The sequence below is a fragment of the Nerophis lumbriciformis genome, linkage group LG19, assembly GCF_033978685.3.
Source record: "Nerophis lumbriciformis linkage group LG19, RoL_Nlum_v2.1, whole genome shotgun sequence".
Taxonomy (NCBI): domain Eukaryota; kingdom Metazoa; phylum Chordata; class Actinopteri; order Syngnathiformes; family Syngnathidae; genus Nerophis; species Nerophis lumbriciformis.
The window spans coordinates 13,939,125-13,963,286 of NC_084566.2; the positions used below are offsets into that span (position 1 = coordinate 13,939,125).

Below are 24,162 nucleotides of genomic sequence, written 5' to 3' on the forward strand. Positions count from 1 at the left end.
CAGTAAATTAGAATATTTTGAAAAACTTGATTTATTTCAGTAATTGCATTCAAAAGGTGTAACTTGTACATTATATTTATTCATTGCACACAGACTGATGCATTCAAATGTTTATTTCATTTAATTTTGATGATTTGAAGTGGCAACAAATGAAAATCCAAAATTCCGTGTGTCACAAAATTAGAATATTACTTAAGGCTAATACAAAAAAGGGATTTTTAGAAATGTTGGCCAACTGAAAAGTATGCAAATGAAAAATATGAGCATGTACAATACTCAATACTTGGTTGGAGCTCCTTTTGCCTCAATTACTGCGTTAATGCGGCGTGGCATGGAGTCGATGAGTTTCTGGCACTGCTCAGGTGTTATGAGAGCCCAGGTTGCTCTGATAGTGGCCTTCAACTCTTCTGCGTTTTTGGGTCTGGCATTCTGCATCTTCCTTTTCACAATACCCCACAGATTTTCTATGGGGCTAAGGTCAGGGGAGTTGGCGGGCCAATTTAGAACAGAAATACCATGGTCCGTAAACCAGGCACGGGTAGATTTTGCGCTGTGTGCAGGCGCCAAGTCCTGTTGGAACTTGAAATCTCCATCTCCATAGAGCAGGTCAGCAGCAGGAAGCATGAAGTGCTCTAAAACTTGCTGGTAGACGGCTGCGTTGACCCTGGATCTCAGGAAACAGAGTGGACCGACACCAGCTGATGACATGGCACCCCAAACCATCACTGATGGTGGAAACTTTACACTAGACTTCAGGCAACGTGGATCCTGTGCCTCTCCTGTCTTCCTCCAGACTCTGGGACCTCGAAATGCAAAATTTGCTTTCGTCAGAAAACATGACTTTGGACCACTCAGCAGCAGTCCAGCTGGTTTCGGTCCACTCTGTTTCCTGAGATCCAGGGTCAACGCAGCCGTCTACCAGCAAGTTTTAGAGCACTTCATGCTTCCTGCTGCTGACCTGCTCTATGGAGATGGAGATTTCAAGTTCCAACAGGACTTGGCGCCTGCACACAGCGCAAAATCTACCCGTGCCTGGTTTACGGACCATGGTATTTCTGTTCTAAATTGGCCCGCCAACTCCCCTGACCTTAGCCCCATAGAAAATCTGTGGGGTATTGTGAAAAGGAAGATGCAGAATGCCAGACCCAAAAACGCAGAAGAGTTGAAGGCCACTATCAGAGCAACCTGGGCTCTCATAACACCTGAGCAGTGCCAGAAACTCATCGACTCCATGCCACGCCGCATTAATGCAGTAATTGAGGCAAAAGGAGCTCCAACCAAGTATTGAGTATTGTACATGCTCATATTTTTCATTTTCATACTTTTCAGTTGGCCAACATTTCTAAAAATCCCTTTTTTGTATTAGCCTTAAGTAATATTCTAATTTTGTGACACACGGAATTTTGGATTTTCATTTGTTGCCACTTCAAATCATCAAAATTAAATGAAATAAACATTTGAATGCATCAGTCTGTGTGCAATGAATAAATATAATGTACAAGTTACACCTTTTGAATGCAATTACTGAAATAAATCAAGTTTTTCAAAATATTCTAATTTACTGGCTTTTACCTGTATGTATATATATATATATATATATATATATATATATATATATATATATATATATATATATATATATATATATATATATATATATACCCCGTTTCCATATGAGTTGGGAAATTGTGTTAGATGTAAATATAAACGGAATACAATGATTTGCAAATCCTTTTCAACCCATATTCAATTGAATGCACTACAAAGACAAGATATTTGATGTTCAAACTCATAAACTTAATTTTTTTTTTGCAAATAATAATTGACTTAGAATTTCATGGCTGCAACACGTGCCAAAGTAGTTGGGAAAGGGCATGTTCACCACTGTGGTACATGGCCTTTCCTTTTAACAACACTCAGTAAACGTGTGGGAACTGAGAAGACACATTTTTTAAGCTTCTCAGTCCGGGGTCTCCGTTGTGGTATTTTAGGCTTTATAATGCGCCACACATTTTCAATGGGAGACAGGTCTGGACTACAGGCAGGCCAGTCTAGTACCCGCACTCTTTTACTATGAAGCCAAATTGATGTAACACGTGGCTTGGCATTGTCTTGCTGAAATAAGCAGGGGTGTCCATGGTAACGTTGCTTGGATGGCAACATATGTTGCTCCAAAACCTGTATGTACCTTTCAGCATTAATGGCGCCTTCACAGATGTGTAAGTTACCCATGTCTTGGGCACTAATACACCCCCATACCATCACAGATGCTGGCTTTTACACTTTGCGCCTATAACAATCCGGATGGTTCTTTTCCTCTTTGGTCCGGAGGACACGACGTCCACAGTTTCCAAAAACAATTTGAAATGTGGACTCGTCAGACCACAGAACACTTTTCCACTTTGTATCAGTCCATCTTAGATGAGCTCAGGCCCAGCGAAGTTGACGGCGTTTCTGGGTGTGGTTGATGAAAGGTTTTTGCCTTGCATAGGAGAGTTTTGACTTGCACTTACAGATGTAGCGACCGACTGTAGTTACTGACAGTGGGTTTCTGAAGTGTTCCTGAGCCCATGTGGTGATATCCTTTACACACTGATGTCGCTTGTTGATGCAGTACAGCCTGAGAGATCGAAGGTCACGGGCTTAGCTGCTTACGTGCAGTGATTTCTCCAGATTCTCTGAACCCTTTGATGATATTACGGACCGTAGATGGTGAAATCCCTAACTTCCTTGCAATAGCTGGTTGAGGAAGGTTTTTCTTAAACTGCTCAACAATTTGCTCACGCATTTGTTGACAAAGTGGTGACCCTTGTCCCATCCTTGTTTGTGAATGACTGAGCATTTCATGGAATCTACTTTTATACCCAATCATGGCACCCACCTGTTCCCAATTAGCCTGTTCCCCTGTGGGATGTTCCAAAAAGGTGTTTGATGAGCATTCCTCAACTTTATCAGTATTTATTGCCACCTTTCCCAACTTCTTTGTCACGTGTTGCTGGCATGAAATTCTAAAGTTAATGATTATTTGCAAAAAAAAAATGTTTATCAGTTTAAACATCAAATATGTTGTCTTTGTAGCATATTCAACTGAATATGGGTTGAAAATGATTTGCAAATTATTGTATTCCATTTATATTTACATCTAACACAATTTCCCAACTCATATGGAAACGGGGTTTGTATATATATATATATATATATATATATATATATATATATATATATATATATGTATGTGTGGGAAAAAAATCACAAGACTATTTCATCTCTACAGGCCTGTAGAGATGAAATAGTCTTGTGATTTTTTTCCCACACATACATATATTGCGCTCTACTACGGTATCGAGCACTATTTTTTGGATAACCTTATTAAGACATATATATATATATATATATATATATATATATATATATATGTGTGTGTGTGTGTGAGTGTGTGTGTATATATATACACAGTATATATGTATTTATATATATATATATATATATATATATATATACATATATATACAGAGTCGCGATCAAAAGTTTACATACACTTGTAAAGAACATAATGTCATGGCTGTCTTGAGTTTCCAATACTTTCTACAACTCTTATTTGTGTGTGATAGAGTGATTGGAGCACATACTTGTTGGTCACAAAAAACATTCATGAAGTTTGGTTCTTTTATGAATTTATTATGGGTCTACTGAAAATGTGACCAAATCTGCTGGGTCAAAAGTATACATACAGCAATGTTAATATTTGGTTACATGTCCCTTGGCAAGTTTCACTGCAATAAGGTGCTTTTGGTAGCCATTCACAAGCTGCTGGAAAGCTTCTGGTTTAATTTTTGAGCACTCGTCTTGACAAAATTGGTGCAGTTTAGCTAAACGTGTTGGTTTTCTGACATGGACTTGTTTCTTCAGCATTGTCCACACGTTTAAGTCAGGACTTTGGGAAGGCCATTCTAAAACCTTAATTCTAGCCTGATTTAGCCATTCCTTTACCACTTTTGATGTGTGTTTGGGGTTATTGTCCTGTTGGAACACCCAATTGCGCCTAAGACCCAACCTCCGGGCTGATGATTTTAGGTTGTCCTGAAGAATTTGGAGGGAATCCTCATTTTTCATTTTGTATTAAACACTATTTTTGACACAAATGCTGTAATAGTGCCACAGAGTCTGTCTACCACTAATTAATAAGCACCATTTGTTGGCTGTTGACTGCTTGAACCAATGTGTGTGTTTTTAGGTTCTGGCTATTTCATGCACGTATTCACAAACACGTTGAATGTTGACGACACGGCCAACCTTGAGAGCAGAATGCTGTACCCCAAAAGAGGCTACCAATGTCTGCAATTCTTCTTCTACAACAGCGGCGGCCCCAACGACACACTGAGCGTCTTTGTGCGCGAGTATGACAGCACAAACCCTGCTGGGAAACTGCGCCTCATCACTACTATTGATGGTCGGTATCACTCAAGTGTTCCTTGTAGGGTTGTCTCGATACCAATATTTTGGTACCAGTACCAAAATGTATTTCGATACTTTTTAAATAAAGGGGACCACAAAAAAATGGCACAATTAGCTTTATTTTAACAAACAATTTTAGGGTACATTAAACATATGTTTCTTAGCTTTTAGTAGTAAGTAAGCAAACAAAGGCTCCTGATTTGGCTGCTGACGTATGCATTAACATATTGTGTCATTTATCATTCTATTATTATGTCAAAATTATAAAGGACAAGCTGTAAAAATACATTATTAATCTACTTGTTCATTTACTGTTAATATCTGCTTAGTTTCTGTTTCGACATGTTCTATCTACACTTCTGTTAAAATGTAATAATCACTTATTCTTCTGTTGTTTGATACTTTACATTAGTTTTGGATAATACCACAAATTTAGGAATCGATCCGATACCAAGTAGTTACAGGATCATACATTGGTCATAGTTTAAGTTCTCGTGTGTCCAGGAACGTATTTCCTGAGTTTATGAATATAATAGGAATTTTAAAAAAAAGAAAGAAAAGAGATTTTGTGACAAAAAATTTTTTTCATGTAATCATAGTAGTATCAACTAGATACGCTCTTATACTTGGTATCATTACAGTGGATGTCAGGTGTAGATCCACCCATGGCATTTGTTTACATTGCGACGCCGGTGAGCTATTGTATCCTCCTACGGTGTGTAGTGAAGCATGTTTAGCTATTCCTCATTCTGCGGGGATGATACTTGTAAGAAACTTACTTTATTTGTCGCCATGGAGGCGAGGATTAGTCATTTAGAAGTAGCTAAAACACTGCCAACTGCGGATGGATGTTAGCCGCTAACTAGCTAGCCATGTCTTAAAGCACCTCTTCCTGAGGGTGTTTCAGTGTTATAACTTCACCTTTATAGTCAGTTTTTAAGCCAAAATGCGTCCATTCTCCCTTTTCTGTCTACACACTGTGTCTGCTTGTAAGTACTCCGTGATTGTGCGCTGCCGAACATGCTCCTCTGCTTGTAAAATCAGCAATGTCACGACGACCGCCGTCATGCCTGTAAAAAAATAAAAATACGCCGAACCGGTACTTTTCAAACAGAGTATAGTACCGTTTTTGATTCATTAGTACCGCGATACTATATTAGTACTGGTATACCGTACAACTCTAGTTCCTTGTTGTCCACATGCTTCTTAATAAAATGTTTTTTACGTGACGGCACAGGACCCCCTCAGGACCTGTGGCAGCTGCACCACATCAGCCTGGACGTGACAAAGAATTTCCGCGTGGTCTTCCAGGGCGCCAAAAAAGGCACAGGATCTTCTTCAGGTGGCCTCTCTCTGGATGATATCAACATCTCGGAGACCAAATGTCCAGAGTTCGTATGGCGCGTGAAGAACTTCAGCCAGGTCATGGACAACACCCCCATGAACGAGGCCATCCGTAGCCCGCCGTTCACTTCCAAGGAGGGCTACACCTTCCAGATGAAGCTCTATCCCAGCGGGAAGACCGGTTACCCGGGTCAGCTGTCGGCCTACGCTAATTTGGTGGCCCGGGCGGAGGACAGCGGGCAGACGTGGCCTTGCCCCTGGAAACAAATCACCATGATGCTCATGGACCAGCACTCGCACATCCAGAAGCGCATGTCCAACCAGCGCAGTGTCACCACAGATCCTAAGAAGACCTCAGGTTCTCATATCTTTCATATTCCACAACTCTCTGCTTTGGTGACCTCACTAATTCACCCCGTCAATCAGGATCCAAGCTCTTCTGGGACGACCCTCGCAAGGTGGGCACTGAGGTGACAGACTCAGATGGGTCCAAGTATTTCCGTGGACCCGGCTCTGGTACTTCAGTGTACCTCACCCACCTGAGAGCCAAGAGCAGGGATTTTATCAAGGGAGGGGACGCTATCTTTCTCCTCAGTATGGAGGGTAAAAGCACACACTGCATGGACACAAGTATTGGGACACCTGACCAAAGTGACTGAAGGAAGAATAAATAGCAGTTCTGTCAGCTTCCTCTCTATTTAGAAGGAAGAATAGTTGGGGCTTGATTTACTAAAGGTTTGCATGTACTAAAATACGTGCAAACTCAAAAGCACACCCAAAACTGATCGGCTAAACGTGTGCAAAGTGGATTGCGTCGGTAAAGTGAGCAGAATAAGGCTTGCAATCCTCTTGCGTCTCTATCTTTATCAATATGCAAAATAAATGCTGAAGAACAAAACTCACAATACTCGGAGGTGAAAGTGCGTTCGTTTTAGCACATTTGAAAAGGACACGCAATATTTCCACTAGGGGTGTAACGGTACACAAAAATTTCGGTTCGGTACATACCTCGGTTCAGAGGTCACGGTTCGGTTCATTTTCAGTACAGTAAGAAAACAACAAAATATACATTTTTTGGTTATTTATTTACCAAATTTGTAAACAATGGCCTTATCCTTTTAACATTGGAAACACTATAATCATTATGCCCACGTTAATCAACATTAAACTGCCTCAAGTTGATGCTCAGATTAAATAGAATGACAAAACTTTTCTTCTACATATAAAAAGTGCAACATTAAACAGTTTCAAGTCAACTCATCATGCTTAATTTATTACAGCATTTGGGAAGCCTGTAGTTGATTTTTATTATGTAAATGTTATATTTTTATCAACATTTTTTGAAATATTTCCAGGGACCCTGCCATTCAAAACTAGGCTGCTCCATTACTAATGATTAATGTAACTATAGCTGAAAAAATAGTACAAGCAATAAGAATAAGCAATAGGAGAGACTACACACACACTCCGCAAAATGAGCTAACGCTACGCAAAAAGCGAATTATCCTTCACCTCAAGCCAGGACTGCGAGCGAGCTGAGCTACAGTTTAAGTTTCTAGAAGGTCAACGGGCTCATAGTGATGTTACTAGTAGTTGACTGGGAGGTGTTTATTTTAATTTGGGGATAGTATGCTGCCTTATGCTCACCTGCTAAACACCTATCTGCTAACCCCACCGCAGAAGCACTGACGACATGCGCCCTGGATATGCACTGCTGATTGGCTGTTACCGCTTTGTGTGTACCAATCAGATGGTTGTGTGGGTGGGACAATGCTGGGTGCTGAGACAGAGGCAGAAGAAGCAAAGCAGCCTGTTAAGACTTTAGCTTAGAAACTCGTTCGGTACACCCCCTTACCGAACCGAAGTCCCCGTACCGAAACGGTTCAATACAAAACACGTACCGTTACACCCCTAATTTCCACACAACGCTGTGCGAGTGGAGTGATCACACTGCAAAGACAGAAGATGGACAGAGTATCCTCCGTCCTATGTGAAATCAAAAATATTAGACACATTGTCTCTTCAGCAACAACCTTTTATAATTTCATAGCTGCTGGATGACCTAAGTGGCCGATTAAAACAAATTCAATTGATGCATTTTGGTGTCATTTAATATTTTTTTTAATGACGTTCGTTTTTTTCTACACACTATATGTATTACTAACATACATCCCATGGGTGTCCAAACTTTTTGATTTGGGGGATGCATTGGGCTAAAAATATTTATATTTTTAATATTAATATTATATTTAAATAATATATATATATATATATATATATATATAGTCTAATGCAGGGGTGTGCAAACTTTTTGACATGGGGGCCGCATTGGGCTAAAAATAATTATATTTTATATATATAGCTTATATGTATATATAAACACAGTATATATATATATATATATATATATATATATATATATATATATATATATACAGTACATGCCAAAGGTTTGGACACACCTTCCCATTCAATGTGTTTTATTTATTTTCATGACTATTTACATTGTAGATTGTCACTGAAGGCATCAAAACTATGAATGAACACATGTGGAGTTATGTACTTAACAAAAAAAGGTAAAATAACTGAAAACATGTTTTATATTCTAGTTTCTTCAAAATAGCCACCCTTTGCTCCGATTACTGTTTTGCACTTTCGATGAACTTAAAAAGGTAGTCACCTGAAAGGGTTTTCACTTCCCAGGTGTCGTAATTTTGATGCCTTCAGTGACAATCTACAATTTAAATAGTCATGAAAATAAAGAAAACGCATTAAAATGAAAAGGTGTGTCCAAACCTTTGGCCTGTACTGTATATATAGACAAGATGACAGATGTATTTTTTTAATGCATTCTAAATATTAAATCAATGCAATCAAAAATCTGCTCTATTCTGCCTATAAAGTTAAGTTAAAGTACCATTGATAGTCACACACACACTAGGTGTGGTGAAATAAACCTCTGCATTTGACCCATCCCCTTTGTTCCACCCCCTGGGAGGTGAGGGGAGCAGTGAGCAGCAGGGGTGGCCGCGCTCGGGAATTATTTCGGTGATTTAACCCCCAATTCCAACCTTTGATGCTGAGTGCCAAGCAGGGAGATAATGGGTCCCATTTTTTATAGTCTTTGGTAAGACTTGGCTTGAACTCACGACCAACTGATCTCAGGGCGGACACTCTAACCACAAGGCCACTGAGCAGGTCTAAAGCCCTTAAAAAACATCTAAATACCTGCATTAATGTTTTATATACATGATGTAACTATATATGTAATGTAGTAACAGGCACATTTATAATAACATTTAACATTTACGTATTTTGATCATTTTAAGCATACGCGACGTATTCATTTCAAAAACGCATCACAACGTTCGCTTTTTTTTCTTCATCACTGAATATTACTCACTGCAGACTTTATGAGAGGCAACAAACATAATAAAACATCACTTATTGTACAATGTCTGCTGTCATTAAGATGCAGACTGCTAGGATGTTCATATATTCTCATTTAGAGGAAGAATGACTCATAATCCTTGCACAAAAAAAAAGGTGGGGTGGAACCAAGCGTTTTTTCGTGTCGTTTTGGCCATTTCCGGGTGTAAATTGGCTGTCAAAGTGTACCAACTTGTTGGAATATGTCCTCATCCTTCTGCTATCCAGGTGAGAGGCATGATTTATGATCTGCAATAAAGTAAGGAAACAAGCAAGCAGCTCATCAGTCGATCATGTCAACATCGGAACACCGCTAAATAGTTAGCGCTTATGACAATATCACTAATACTTGGTTAATATTCAAGTCACGAAATGTACATGGAGTATTGCTGGTGCTTTTTGGATGTTTTGTATGGGGTTTTATGGGCGGAATAGAGACCCTCCCATTGGCACCACTGTGAGCAGACTTTAATTTCCGTTTATTTATGAGTTAGAATGCATTAAAAAAAAAATACATCCGTCGTCATGTCTTTCCTAATGATTGTGAACGATAGGCAAAATTCCCCAAAAAAGTGCAGTTCCCTTTTAAAGTTTTGTAATCAATCAGAAATATCAAGCAGCCAAGACTGTGCCAAACATAGATAAGTGTGGAGAGAGTGTTTAGTATTTTTCCCATCATGCATTGTAATGGGTTTAAATGGGTGTAATTTAAAATGTTTTATGGTGTTTGGACATTCGTGACTATGTGTGTTGACTTTTTGTTTTTATTGCACTTTTATTTTTCTGCGCGAGTAGGGAAAAGTGTTTAGGATTGGGTCATATAATTAAATACTTTACTGAATTCAGCTTAAAGCATGTCACTCACATTGTCAACAAGATGGTGGCAACTTTGCAGAAATTAGATTTTTAAATATTTAAAATTAATCTGGAAACACCCTGCGGACCAAATTTCTCATCAAATTTATGGCGTCTGCAGTTTGGACACCCCTGATGTATGCTATACGATAACAACATCTTGAAGTATGTATTTTTAGCGTCTTGAGCGTAGTAGTGCAGCCCATGCACCTTTGGCGGTAAAAATGGAAAGAAAAATAAAGTGATGCCAATGTAGCAATGCATGACTGCTTCTAAAATGCCCATAACAAGTGGTAGTTGTCTCCTGCATGTTTAAGAACACAGCAAAAAAGCCACATGATAACATAAATGCGCAGTAAATGAGAGTGGTAGTGATGCCCCCTGTAGTAAACGCAAAAAACTCATTTAAATAATGCGGTCTGCGCCACTTATCAATTGCACATGCAGTCTTAGTAAATCACACGCCCACTAAAAGTACACGCTATTTTATAGACTGCTCACGCTGTTTAGCGCAATGTATTTAGATCTTAGTAAATCAGGCCCTTGGACATTTTCCAAGGAACATTGTGGACTAACAGGAAATGTGAGAAAGCGTTATTGTAAATCTCCAGTCAAACACAGTGCCAGTCCATATTGGTATTCACCGAGCCGCTCACTTATAGATGTGTGCCTCGTCCACATCTATAATTCATCAATCACAGCTTTGTTTACCCATTCGTTTCATCACTTGAATCCAATTAAAAACCTTCCTCGCCCTCTTTAGATGTGTCTCATCTGACCGTCAGCCAACCTCTACCCGCTTCCACTCCATCTCCAACCACCACCAACGGGCCCTCTGAGGTGTGTGCAAATGTGGAGTGTCAGAATGACGGCGTGTGCGTGCCGGACCAAGGAAAACCCGTTTGCAGGTGAGGGAATTAACTCTGGAGTGACAATTATGACAAAGGGTCCCGTTTATTATGACGAGACCCAATACATGGGTTGTCCCGGTACCAAAATGTATTTTGATACTTTTTTAAATAAAGGGGACCATAAAAAATGGCATATGTTTAAAGTACCATAGGATTTTTTGTTAAAATAAAGCCAATAATGTTTTTCTGATTGCATTTTTGTCCTTAAATAAAATAGTGAACATACTAGACAACTTGTCTTTTAGTAGTAAGTAAACAAACAAAGGCTCCTAATTAGTCTGCTGACGTATGCAATAACATATTGTGTCATTGCAAACGTATGAGGCACAAGTGGTAGAAAATGAATGATTAATCTACATGTTCACTTACTGTTAATATCTGCTTACTTTCCATTTCAACATGTTCTATATACACTTCTGTTAAAATGTAATAATCACTTATTCTTCTGTTGTTTGGATACTTTACATTAGTTTTGGATGATACCACAAATTCGGGTATCGATCCGATACCAAGTAGTTACAGGATCACACAGTGGTCATAATTTGGTGGACATATTTCCTGAGTTTATAAACATTATATAAATTTTAAAAAAACGAAAAAAGATTTAAAATATTGATGTAATCATAGTGGTATCGACTAAATACGCTCCTGTACTTGGTATCATTATAGCGGATGTCAGGTGGAGATCCACCCATGGCATTTGTTTACATTGTGACGCCAGTGAGCTATTGTATCCTCCTACGGTGTGTAGTGAAGCATGTTTAGCTATTTCTCGTCCTGCAGGGATGATACTTGTAAGAATTTAGAAGTAGCTAAAACACTGCAGACTGCGGATGGACGTTAGTCGCTAGCGAGCTAGCCATGTCTTAAAGCACCTCTTTGTGAGGGCGTTTCAGTGTTATAACTTCACCTTTATCATTTTAATTTTCCTGAGGGAACTCTCCCGTAGGAATAATTAAAGTACTATCTATCTATCATTAGTTTTTAAGTCAAAATGCGTCCATTCTCCCTTTTCTGTCTACACACTGTGTCTGCTTGTAAGTACTCCGTGATTGTGCGCTGCCGAACATGCTCCTCTGCTCGTAAAACTAGCAATGTCACATCGTGACGACGTCGCGCCGTCATGCCTGTTAAAAAAAGGGGTGGCAGGGACCGGTACTTTTTAGAGGCAGTATAGTACCAAATATGATTCATTAGTATCTCGGTACTATACTAGTACCGGTATAGTTAAAGTTAAAGTACCAATTATTGTCACACACACACTAGGTGTGGCAAAATTATTCTCTGCATTTGACCCATCACCCACACCGCCCGAGAATCATTTTTGGTGATTTAACCTGTACAAACCTACCCAATACACATTAGTACTTAGTAATTGTGCTCAAAGCAACAAACAAACATTGTCAGCCATATAAGAGGTGTTCTTTGTAACACGCAAACACCAACAACTGTAATCAAATTAAAGCCGCGGAAAGCGTTGAACGGGTTTACGCAAGTAAGTCAACTTTTTTCGTAATTTCCTGCTGTCACTAGGTGGCACTGTAACCAACTCAGGTCATACACACCAATTGTAAATAATATCTGACCTTGAATTTGACCCCAAATGTACTCTGGCCACGTGCTCGGTCACTGGTAAGAATACGGGGGCAGGTTTCCCCCTTGGACCTCTGGTGGTTCTCGTCATTTGTACTTTTGTTGCAAAAGCAGAAGGTCTTGGGTTTAAATCCTTGTTGTAAATTAAATGGTAAAAAGATTTTTAAAATGTTGTTTTAATGTCAAAATATGTGCATACGCTAGGGATGTCCCGATCCGATATTTGGATCGGATCGGCCGCCGATATTTGCCAAAAAATGCGTATCGGCAAGGCATGGGAAAATGCCGATCCAGATCCAATTTAAAAAAAAACTACGGTCCGTGTTTTCCAATGCACAGATTCAAATAATACATTCCACTTTTCTGCTGCTCCCTATTTCCGTTCCGCATTTTCCAGCACACCTTCAACACATCCACAAGTCTGGATTCTCACGCAGTTGCTTTTAGCTGCTGGCATTACACTACAGGCTCTTCTCACTCCTTCTTCTGTCTCCTTCTCACAGACAGCAAGCGCACCTTCTTACACACGTCACATACTGTCACGTCATACGTCACATACGTATACGTCCTCTCCCAGCAGAGAGGTAGCAGAATGGCTAACGTTAGCTGTGATGCTAGCGCAGCCGCTAAGGTGCGCGCCTGCTCAAACGTCCTCTGCGCACAGCAAATCTATGCCACGCCGCACAAAATCAAATAAAAAAATAAGCGCATAACAATGTTCGACACACGGACACAACAGAGAAAACAGTTTTCGTCATCAATGTTCAAATATTGTAACGTCTGTCGAGACGCTTATCTCCATTCGGTGCCACACGTCCACACCATCAAAATGCAAGGCAAAAATTTCCACATCAACACCGTCTGAAAAAATTAGTGATTTTTTTAGTTGTGATTTCCTTCTCTGCATGAAAGTTTAAAAGTAGCATATATTAATGCAGTATGAAGAAGAATGTTTTAATGTAGACATGCAAGCCTTGAAAGAACATTTTGAAAATCAAGACTAAATTTCCTGCAATTGGGTGCATTTCTACCCTACCGTATATTTTAACTTTAGATTTATTCTCATATCAAACTCTTTTGGCTGTCTTTTTGACACTTACATCCGGTGCCCCCCTCCACACCCCGGATTATAAATAATTCAATGTGATTATCTTGTGTGATGACTGTATTATGATGATAGTATATATCTGATAGTATATATCTGTATCATGAATCAATTTAAGTGGACCCCGACTTAAACAAGTTGAAAAACTTATTCGGGTGTTACCATTTAGTGGTCAATTGTACGGAATATGTACTTCACTGTGCAACCTACTAATAAAAGTCTCAATCAATCAATCAATCAATCAAAACACATAGAATCATCATACTGCTGTGATTATATGCATCAAGTGTTCATTCAAGGCTGAGGCAAAAGATCGAGATATCGTGTATCGCAATATGGCCTTAAAATATCGCAATATTAAAAAAAGGCCATATCGCCCAGCCCTAGTTTCAATGATGCCATTTCTGTTTGTCATGTATAATTTTGTCTATTTTGTGTTTATCCTTGAATAAACAGGTCAGTTTCTTGTTACCAACCATTGTGTATTATTCAAACTCCCCTAATTCAGCTGGCTAGTTGTTATCAAGAGTACTAAAACCCTTTTCAACATGATTCTGACAACTAAGTAGGCTAAATAACTTTAAACTTTAATACATGCTCGGATAGGCCAGTATCGGTATCGGTCAGTATCGGTATCGGATCGGAAGTGCAAAAACAATATCGGTATCTGATCGGAAGTGCAAAAACCTGGATCGGGACATCCCTAGTATACGCTAAACCTAAACATATTAATAAAACAAAATCATACCACTTGTCAATGTTAGATAATGTAACATGTGATAGTTCTATATCAATGAAAGGAAGTGTGTTGTGTTGCTCAAGGTAATATTATTCATATGGTGCCATGACTTCAGCCTTTCAAAAATCCTCTCGGACCACCAAACTTTTGGCCCCGGATGTATCCTCCAAAATCGGTCATGATGAGTGGAAACAGTGGCAAGAGATGCTTTCTTCAGTTTTTTTTTTTTTACATTTATTATACAGTACAGGCCAAAGGTTTGGACACACCTTCTCATTCAACGCATTTTCTTTATTTTCATGACTATTTACATTGGGACCAACAAGTGCTTAACACCTCTGGGAACTCCTTCAAGACTGTTGGAAAACCATTTCAGGTGACTACCTCTTGAAGCTCATTGAGAGAATGAGTGTGCAAAAGAGCAAAGGGTCTACAATGTAAATAGTCATGAAAATAAAGAAAATGCATTGAATGAGAAGGTGTGGCCAGACTTTTGGCCTGTACTGTACATATACATGCTATAATTAATATAATACCGTAAACACTAATTTATCGCGATTTATTGGTTAATTTCATTCATTCATTGGTACATTTCCGCAAAGTAAAAAAAACAACCTTCTAAATATGTTTTTTATTTTCATTATGAGAGCCCCATTGACATGAAATAACACCCACAGAGAGACCTTTAACCTTATCCAATATAGTAGACATTATAGAAAAGCACTTTGAGAGCGCAGACTTATGCCAGCCCCTGCTTTCCAGTAGTAAAAAAGTCCTAAATCTCGACAGTGATCTGGGTCACCCCCCAAAATTTAATTTCCTGAAAGTTTGATGAAAATCTGCCCACAACGTTTTGAGCTATCTATAGCGGAATGAAAGAAATGGAGTAAACCCTGTAGCGACAAACTGTAGTTACTGACAGTGGTTTTCTGAAGTGTTCCTGAGCCCATGTGGTGATATCCTTTACACACTGATGTCGCTTTTTGATGCAGTACCGCCTGAGGGATCCAAGGTCACGGCCTTGCCGCTTACGTGCAGTGATATTTCCAGATTCTCTGAACCTTTTAACGATATTACAGACTAGGGATGTCCCGATCCGATATTTGGATCGGATCGGCTGCCGATATTTGCCAAAAATTGCGTATCGGCAAGGCATGGGAAAATGCCGATCCAGATCCAGTTTTTTTTTTTAAAAACCCGGTCCGTGTTTTCCAACGCACCTATTTAAATAATACATTCCACTTTTCTGCTGCTCCGTAATTTCCGTTCCGCATTTTCCAGCACACCTTCAACACATCCACAATTCTCACGCAGTTGCTTTTAGCTGCTGGCATTACACGACAGGCTCTTCTCACTCTGTGTCTCCCTCACAGACAGCGAGCCCACCTTCTTACACACGTCACATACTGTCACGTCATACGTCACATACGTATACGTCCTCTCCCAGCAGAGAGCGAGGTAGCGGCATGGCTAACGTTAGCTGTGATGCTAGCGCAGCTGCTAAGGTGCGCGCCTGCTCAAGCGTCCTCTGCGCACGGCAAATCTATGCCACGCACAAAATCAAATAAAAAAATAAGCGCATAAAAATTTTCGACACACGGACACGACAGAGACAACAGTTTTCGTCATCATTGTTCAAATATTGTGACGTCTGTCGAGACGCTTATCTCCATTCGGTGCCACACGTCTTAGACTCCACATCATCAAAATAGTATATATCTGTATCATGAATCAATTTAAGTGGACCCCGTCTTAAACAAGTTGAAAAACTTATTGGGGTGTTACCATTTAGTGGTCAATTGTACGGAATATGTACTTCACTGTGCAATCTACTAATAAAAGTCTCAATCAATTAATCAAAACACATAAAATCATCATACTGCTGTGATTATATGCATCAAGTGTTCATTCAAGGCTAAGGCAAAATATCGAGATATATATTGTGTATCGCAATATGGCCTTAAAATATCGCAATATTAAAAAAAGGCCATGTCGCCCAGCCCTAGTTCAATGATGCCATTTCTGTTTGTCATGTATAATTTTGTCTATTTTGTGTTTATCCTTGAATAAACAGGTCAGTTTCTTGTTACCAACCATTGTGTATTATTCAAACTCCCCTAATTCAGCTGGCTAGTTGTTATCAAGAGTACTAAAACCCTTTTCAACATGATTCTGACAACTAAGTAGGCTAAATAACTTTAAACTTTAATACATGCTCGGATAGGCCAATATCGGTCAGTATCGGTATCGGATCGGAAATGCAAAAACAATATCGGTATCGGATCGGAAGTGCAAAAACCTGGATCGGGACATCCCTATTACAGACCGTAGATGGTGAAATCCCTAAATTCCTTGCAATAGCTCGTTGAGAAATGTTGTTCTTAAACTGTTTGACAATTTGCTCACGCATTTGCTCACAAAGTGGTGACCCTCGCCCCATCCTTGTTTGTGAATGACTGAGCATTTCATGGAAGCTGCTTTTATACCCAATCATGGCACCCACCTGCTCCTAATTAACCTGTTCACCTGTGGGATATGTTCCAAATAAGTGTTTTGATGAGCATTCCTCAACTTCCTCAGTCTTTTTGCCACTTGTGCCAGCTTTTTTGAAACATGTTGCAGGCATCAAATTCCAAATGAGCTAATATTTGCAAAAAATAGCAAAGTTTACCAGTTCGAATGTTAAGTATATTGTCTTTGCAGTCTATATAATTCATTCAATATAGATTGAAAAGGATTTGCAAAACATCAATTCTGTTTTTATTTGGCGTGGCGAAGTTGGTAGAGTGGCCGTGCCAGCAATCGGAGTGTTGCTGGTTACTGGGGTTCAATCCCCACCTTCTACCATCCTAGTCACGTCCGTTGTGTCCTTGGGCAAGACACTTCACCCCTTGCTCCTGATGGCTGCTTGCATGGCAGCTCCCGCCATCAGTGTGTGAATGTGTGTGTGAATGGGTAAATGTGGAAATACTGTCAAAGCGCTTTGAGTACCTTGAAGGTAGAAAAGCGCTATACAAGTATAACCCATTTATCATTTATAATTTATTTACCTTTTACACAACGTGCCAACTACACTGGTTTTGGGTTTTGTAAATATTTTTTTTTTTTAAATACGAAAAACATGTGTTCTATATTCAAACACACTGTTACCGTTCAGACTGTGTGTGATGTTATGTAACGGGTCTGGACTTGTGATGAGTTTGTAGACAGCGGTCACACAATTAACTTCTTTACAGGAGATTTTATCCTTAAAATTAAGTACAATTGACATAAACTCCTTCTCTGTGACTCCTTGTAATGCTCTGCTTCCTCAGCATCGCAAGCAGCGAAGTCAAGGTTAAACATTTTTAAGAAATACACACTATCATTACACATTCATGAATCAATTTGTGGACCCCGACTTCAACAAGTTGAAAAACGTATTCGGGTGTTACCATTTAGTGGTCAATTGTACGGAATATGTACTTCACTGTGCAATCTACTAATAAAAGTGTCAATCAATCAATCAATCAAGCATTGGCTCAATACAAGATGCAAAATGTAAACACTGCCGACTAGCGGCCAAAACAAAGAACTGCGCAGGGAAGGCGTTAAATAAAAGCAAGACAACATGCAAATTTACAGGATTATACATACCTGAAAATTAAGAAAAAAATCACATAAAGTCCTTCTCTGTGGCTCCTTGTAAGTTCTGCTTCCTGCACATAGAAAACATACTTTATTAACCAACAGGACACAGGCTGCGTACTGGTCACGTGACATGAAAGAGGACCCCTTCAAACAAATGGCGCCAACACTATCACTCTAACAAATAGCGGTTAAAATAACACAAAAACACTTGATATCTTAAGGATACATAAAAAGTCAACAATATAAGGCAAGAATTACAAAAATAAACCGTTCGTTTTTGTTACAAAACGACACACAAAACGACACCAATTTGAACACATCTCACCTTAGCATCCCAAGCAGGAAGTGAGGAGGAAGGGGAGGAGCTACAGAAGCCAGAGGAAACTACGGAAGCCGACTTGATTGATTGATTGATTGAGACTTTTATTAGTAGGTTGTACAGTGAAGTACATATTCCGTACAATTGACCACTAAATGGTAACACCCGAATAAGTTTTTCAACTTGTTTAAGTCGGGGTCCACTTAAATTGATTCATGATACAGATATATACTATCATCATAATACAGTCATCACCAGAGGTGGGTAGTAACGCGCTACATTTACTCCGTTACATCTACTTGAGTAACTTTTGGGATAAATTGTACTTCTAAGAGTAGTTTTAATGCAACTTACTTTTACTTTTACTTGAGTATATTTATAGAGAAGAAACGCTACTTTTACTCCGTTACTTTTATCTACATTCAGCTCGCTACTCGCTACTAATTTTTATCGATCTGTTAATGCACGCTTTGTTTGTTTTGGTCTGTCAGACAGACCTTCAAAGTGCCTGCGTTACTGGTGACGTTTCACTCCGTTCCACCAATAAAATGCAGTCACTAGTGACGTTTGACTCCGTTCCACCAATCAGATGCAGTCACTGGTGACGTTGGACCAATCAAACAGAGCCAGGTGGTCACATGACCTGACTTAAACAAGTTGAAAAACTTATTGGGGTGTTACCATTTAGTGGTCAATTGTACGGAATATGTACTGTACTGTGCAATCTACTAATACAAGTTTCAATCAATCAATCAAAAGTGTGAAGGAAAAAAGACACTTTTTTATTTCAAACGTACATCCCGTCACAAGCCTAAAGACTGACTGCACAGTTCCTGTCTTCACAATAAAAGTGCCGCTCCATCGCGCCTGCGCTTTCAAAATAAGAGTCTCCGAAAGCCAGCGCAAACAAGCTAGCAAGCTACGGAATTTGCCGCCAATGTATTTCTTGTAAAGTGTGTGAAAACGAATATGGAAGCTGGACAAATAAGATACCAAAAACCAACCACTTTCATGTGGTATTAGAGAGAAAGGAGGAACTTTTTTTCTCCTGCATTTGAAAACGTGGACGTTAAGCACTGCTGTCTGATTACAATCAATGCAAGTCATCAGAATCAGGTAATACACCAACTTATATTCTTGTCAACATGAAAGAAAGGAATCTATATGTGTTAAACATGCATGTATATTCATTAAAACACCTTTAACATGTAAACAAAAACAGCAAAATAAATAAATATAAATGATATACTGTATATATCAATGTATGTGTATGTATATATATATATATATATATATATATATATGATATGTGTGTGTATGTTACTCATCAGTTACTCAGTACTTGAGTAGTTTTTTCACAACATACTTTTTACTTTTACTCAAGTAAATATTTGGGTGACTACTCATTACTTTTACTTGAGTAGTAAATCTCCAAAGTAACAGTACTCTTACTTGAGTACAATTTCTGGCTACTCTACCCACCTCTGGTCATCACACAAGATATTCACATTGAATTATTTACATTATTTACAATCCGGGGTGTGGAGGGGGGCGGGGGGGGGGGGGGGGGGGGGTAGGTTTGGTTGTTATCATCATCTTTTTTTTGACAGTATGTCATGACAGGAAAAAGTAAAAAAAAAAAAAATAATAATAATAATACATATATGTATATATATATATATATATATATATATATATATATATATATATATATATATTATTAAAACATTTTTTTTTAATTTATTGAACAATGTACATAAAGACCAAGGCACTTTCAACAAATCTCAACAATTTCAAACATCCATCAGGTTGAGCAAATACTGTCTTTCGCAAAACATGTCAAGGAAATAAAAAAATAAAAATAAAATAAATACTAATACTAAAAAATTCAAACAGAAAAAAAGGCTAATCTAAATCACTTTAAATGTCTGCAATAACGAAATCAATTTAAGGGCGATTGTATTTTCAATCATTTTTCAAGATTGAATGCATAATTTTAAATTAGTAAACCAAATAGAAAATGTAGGTTTTACTTTCATAAATCAACATTTATGTAGAAAAATGTTTGCTTGGAGCATAATAATGTTGGCAAACATTTATATGCTAAGTAAAATAAAATAAGTCAATCAACAAAAATAAAGAACTCTTTCGAGATAAAATTCACACAAACACAATACTTCAATGACAAAATAAAAACATTCTGAAATATTAATAAAGTGCATTTTTAACTCCGTTACACCTACAGGGGCCAAAATATTAAACATAATTGTTAAAACCTCTGCTTTGTGTTTAATGATTACTTAGGCCTCTTACGCTACTGTATTTTGAAGTGGAGAGCCAAGTGTTTTCTGAGGTGGTACTTGGTGGAAAATTATTTTGGGGGGGTATTTTATGTCATGTGGATGATTTCCAACTTTCTTTCCTGCGTGTTCACTCATCCCAGGTGTGCCGTGGGGGCCGACTGGTGGTCCTACGGGGACAGCTGCCAGCACAAAGGCTCGCTCTCGGACAACCGCACCCTCGCCCTGGCCTCCTCTCTGTCCGTGCTGGCCGCCATGCTGGTCGTGACCGCGGTCACCGCCGTGTGTGTGAAGAAGAAGTACAAGTCCAGGGCACTGCTCGTCTAAGTGTCGTCACGGAGAACATGGCCACGATAGACCATACTTGCCATCCTTGAGACCTCCGATTTCGGGAGGTGGGGGGTGGGGGGCGTGGTCGGGGGCGTGGTTAAGATATATATATATATAAGAAATACTTGACTTTCAGTGAATTCTAGCTATATATATATATATATATATATATATATATATATATATATATATATATATATATATATATATATATATATATAAATAAAATAAATAAATACTTGAATTTCAGTGTTCATTTATTTACACATATACACACACATAACACTCATCTACTCATTGTTGAGTTAAGGGTTGAATTGTCCATCCTTGTTCTATTCTCTGTCACTATTTCAGAACACACACATTATACAAATATACATTATAAAATCAATAAGAAAACGGGAGCTCTAATTTGGGAGTCTGAATTAGGATCAGAAGTTCCTATATAAACATTGCGCACTCACGTCGCCTTTTTGTATTGATTACTGCAGCTGTGCACTGGATTCATTCACAAATACAAACTACAACTCAGAAACACTTTAGAGTTAGGCTCCACCATCAGAATGTGTACTTAAACTTATAAAAATCACATGGATATTATTCAGTGAGTTGATTCACCAAAACTAACCTGTTATACAGGAGGAAAAAGCACACAGGACGTTTCAATTGTTCACAGACTGGTCGCTCTCATCAGTGACAAGACACTTCCGGTCTGCAGGTGATAGCATTCAATTGGGAAGAAACGCCCTACTGCCCCCTACTGACCAATGTGAATACTGATAAATGTGTAATGACAGCTCCAAAAACGAATTCAAACCACAAAATAAAATAAATAAATCAACACAAAAATGTGACACATTATGGGTGGGTCACATATGCATGTACAGTAGATGGCAGTATTGTCCTGTTTAAAAGTGTCACAACATTGCTGTTTACGGCAGACGTACTGCTTTATGGTAGACGAAAACTGTTGTTGTGTGCTGGGAGGACGTTAATGAAACTGCCTAACAATAAACCCACATAAGAAACCAAGAACTCCCTCTCGATCATTAGCTGTTTATATTGTGGGGAAGCGGACGTGTGAACAGGCTGTCAACACGTCACTCAGGAGCTGGAGGGGGCGTGGCCTCCAGCTCCGCCTGAATTTCGGGAGATTTTCAGGTGAAAATTTGTCCCGGGAGGTTTTCGGGAGAGGCGCTGAATTTCGGGAGTCTCCCGGAAAATCCGGGAGGGTTGGCAAGTATGCGATAGACTCAACTGGACTGTCACAGTATTAAAAATGATTTCTTTTGAAGCTGTTCTATCATACGGTAGCAGCATGGTGACCCCTGCTGGTCGTTCAATGTAAATACAAATGAGTGTGACAGTATTAATGTTGGCGTAGGAGACAGAATTATGGGTCTTCTTTCGGGTTGAGAGACGGCCATGTAATTAACATACAGGAATTAAAAAAGTATGGAGTGTCAAATGGAACAATTATAAAAAGAAAGCCTTAAATAATTATTAAAAGTGTCATGATTCAATGAGGTAAAATCAGTAAGTTATGACATAGACAAATCGTGAATAATTAAAGCATGAAATAATGAATGCAATCATGACATAATCATTAAATGTATTACATTAAATTATTGAGATTTAATAACACATTTACTTAATTCAATTATAATTAATCAATGGCCCATTTCAGTAATTATGTGATAGAGTAGGTTACTCTGGATGCAGAATGCTGGTCTGATATCTTCTTAGCACAAAGACTCCGGTCAGAGACAGAGAGGCGTTCAGGCACTCTTTAATGGTGAAGTTGACCAAGTGTGGTATAGAATGATTAGGATACATTAAAGCAATATAATATGCAATAATATAACAGGATATGTATAATGTTATATATAATATAATATACTCTACAATGTGTTATAAAACAAATATACAAACAAGTGTACATGGACTATTAAAGCAGTCCATTAGAAATTAATGGAGAATAAGCACTGTTGATTTAGACCAGGGGCCCCCAAACTACGGCCCGCGGGCCGTAGTTTGGAGACCCCTGGTCTAAATCCCTGGGGATTTTGGATGCTGGACTCCCAGCATCCAAAATCCAGCCCACGGGAAGTCCCAAGTTAAAAAAAAAAGTGTTTTTTTTAAATCTTTCCTTTCTAATCCATTTTCTACCGCTTGTTACTCTCGGGGTCTCCTAGCCGCTCAGGCAAATCATATTGTCTAAAAATGAATTTCCCATCGATAACGTGACAATGTTAAATGTCAAAACAGATTAAAAATACAATGTATATATATATATATATATATATATATACATTATATACATATATATATATACCGGTATCCATCCATCCATTTTCTACCGCTTATTCCCTTTTGGGGTCGCGGGGGGCGCTGGAGCCTATCTCAGCTACAATCGGGCGGAAGGCGGGGTACACCCTGGACAAGTCGCCACCTCATCGCATATATATATATATATATATATATATATATATATATATATATATATGTATATATATATATATATATATTTATTTATTTTTAACCCAATGCGGCCCACGATTCAAAAAGTTTGGGGACCCCTGATTTAGACAGTGCTTTAAACGTGATCTGTGTCGCCCTCTAGTGGTAGGATTGGGTAACTACTGTGTAACAAGATGTATTAACGGGGCGAAAGTTGGCTTGGTGAATTATATCGTCAAGCAGAAACATTGTTGCAAACAAACACTCGGTTAAGGCTACATCTAACACATTATAGGCATTTTAGCATTAATAACCGTGCTATATTCGACGTATACTTACATTTTAGTCAGGAACGTACACAATGCTGTTTACACGATCACCCAAGAGCCCATATTACGCAGCGGCAGAAACGCTACAAACAGGAAATTACGTCTCAGACTATATCGCCAAAGTAAGAGCACAGGAAATCTAACATCTCAAAACTGCGTCAGAATAAGATAAGACTAAAACACTTTCTGACAAATTATTTTAACATTTTTTGTTTATTTAATTGTGTGCAAAAAGGAGCAATTTTATAAAGAAAGCCTTAAATAATTATTAAAAGTGTCATTGATTCTATGAGGTAAAATCAGTGAATTATGAAATACATAAATCGTGAATAAATAAAGCATGAAATAATGAATGCAATCATG

At 38.6% G+C, this 24,162-nt stretch overlaps 2 protein-coding genes across 3 annotated transcripts in view; one reads left to right on the forward strand and one right to left on the reverse strand.

Moving 5' to 3' along the window:
- The window catches only part of mep1bb (meprin A subunit beta b), a 26,394-nt gene extending 5,387 nt beyond the window's left edge, over positions 1 to 21,007 (forward strand). The window contains exons 10-14 of the mRNA XM_061979830.1: positions 4,235 to 4,450; positions 5,693 to 6,157; positions 6,226 to 6,402; positions 10,847 to 10,991; positions 20,824 to 21,007. Of these exons, the coding sequence (XP_061835814.1) occupies positions 4,235 to 4,450; positions 5,693 to 6,157; positions 6,226 to 6,402; positions 10,847 to 10,991; positions 20,824 to 21,007 (1,187 nt within the window). The remainder of the gene's footprint in view (positions 1 to 4,234; positions 4,451 to 5,692; positions 6,158 to 6,225; positions 6,403 to 10,846; positions 10,992 to 20,823) is intronic.
- Positions 1 to 23,844, reverse strand: part of LOC133618816 (opsin-5-like) — a 71,669-nt gene extending 47,825 nt beyond the window's left edge. Inside the window, exons 1-3 of one of the 2 annotated variants that reach the window (XM_061979554.1) lie at positions 18,387 to 18,449; positions 18,068 to 18,129; positions 9,422 to 9,477 (exon numbers count right to left, since the gene is read on the reverse strand). The gene's annotated coding sequence lies outside the window, so the exon portion shown is untranslated. Of the gene's footprint in view, positions 1 to 9,421; positions 9,478 to 18,067; positions 18,130 to 18,386; positions 18,450 to 23,809 lie in introns of those variants that run through there. The other variant, XM_061979555.1, reaches the window with a different exon arrangement.
- Between the last annotated feature and the right edge of the window lie 318 nt (positions 23,845 to 24,162).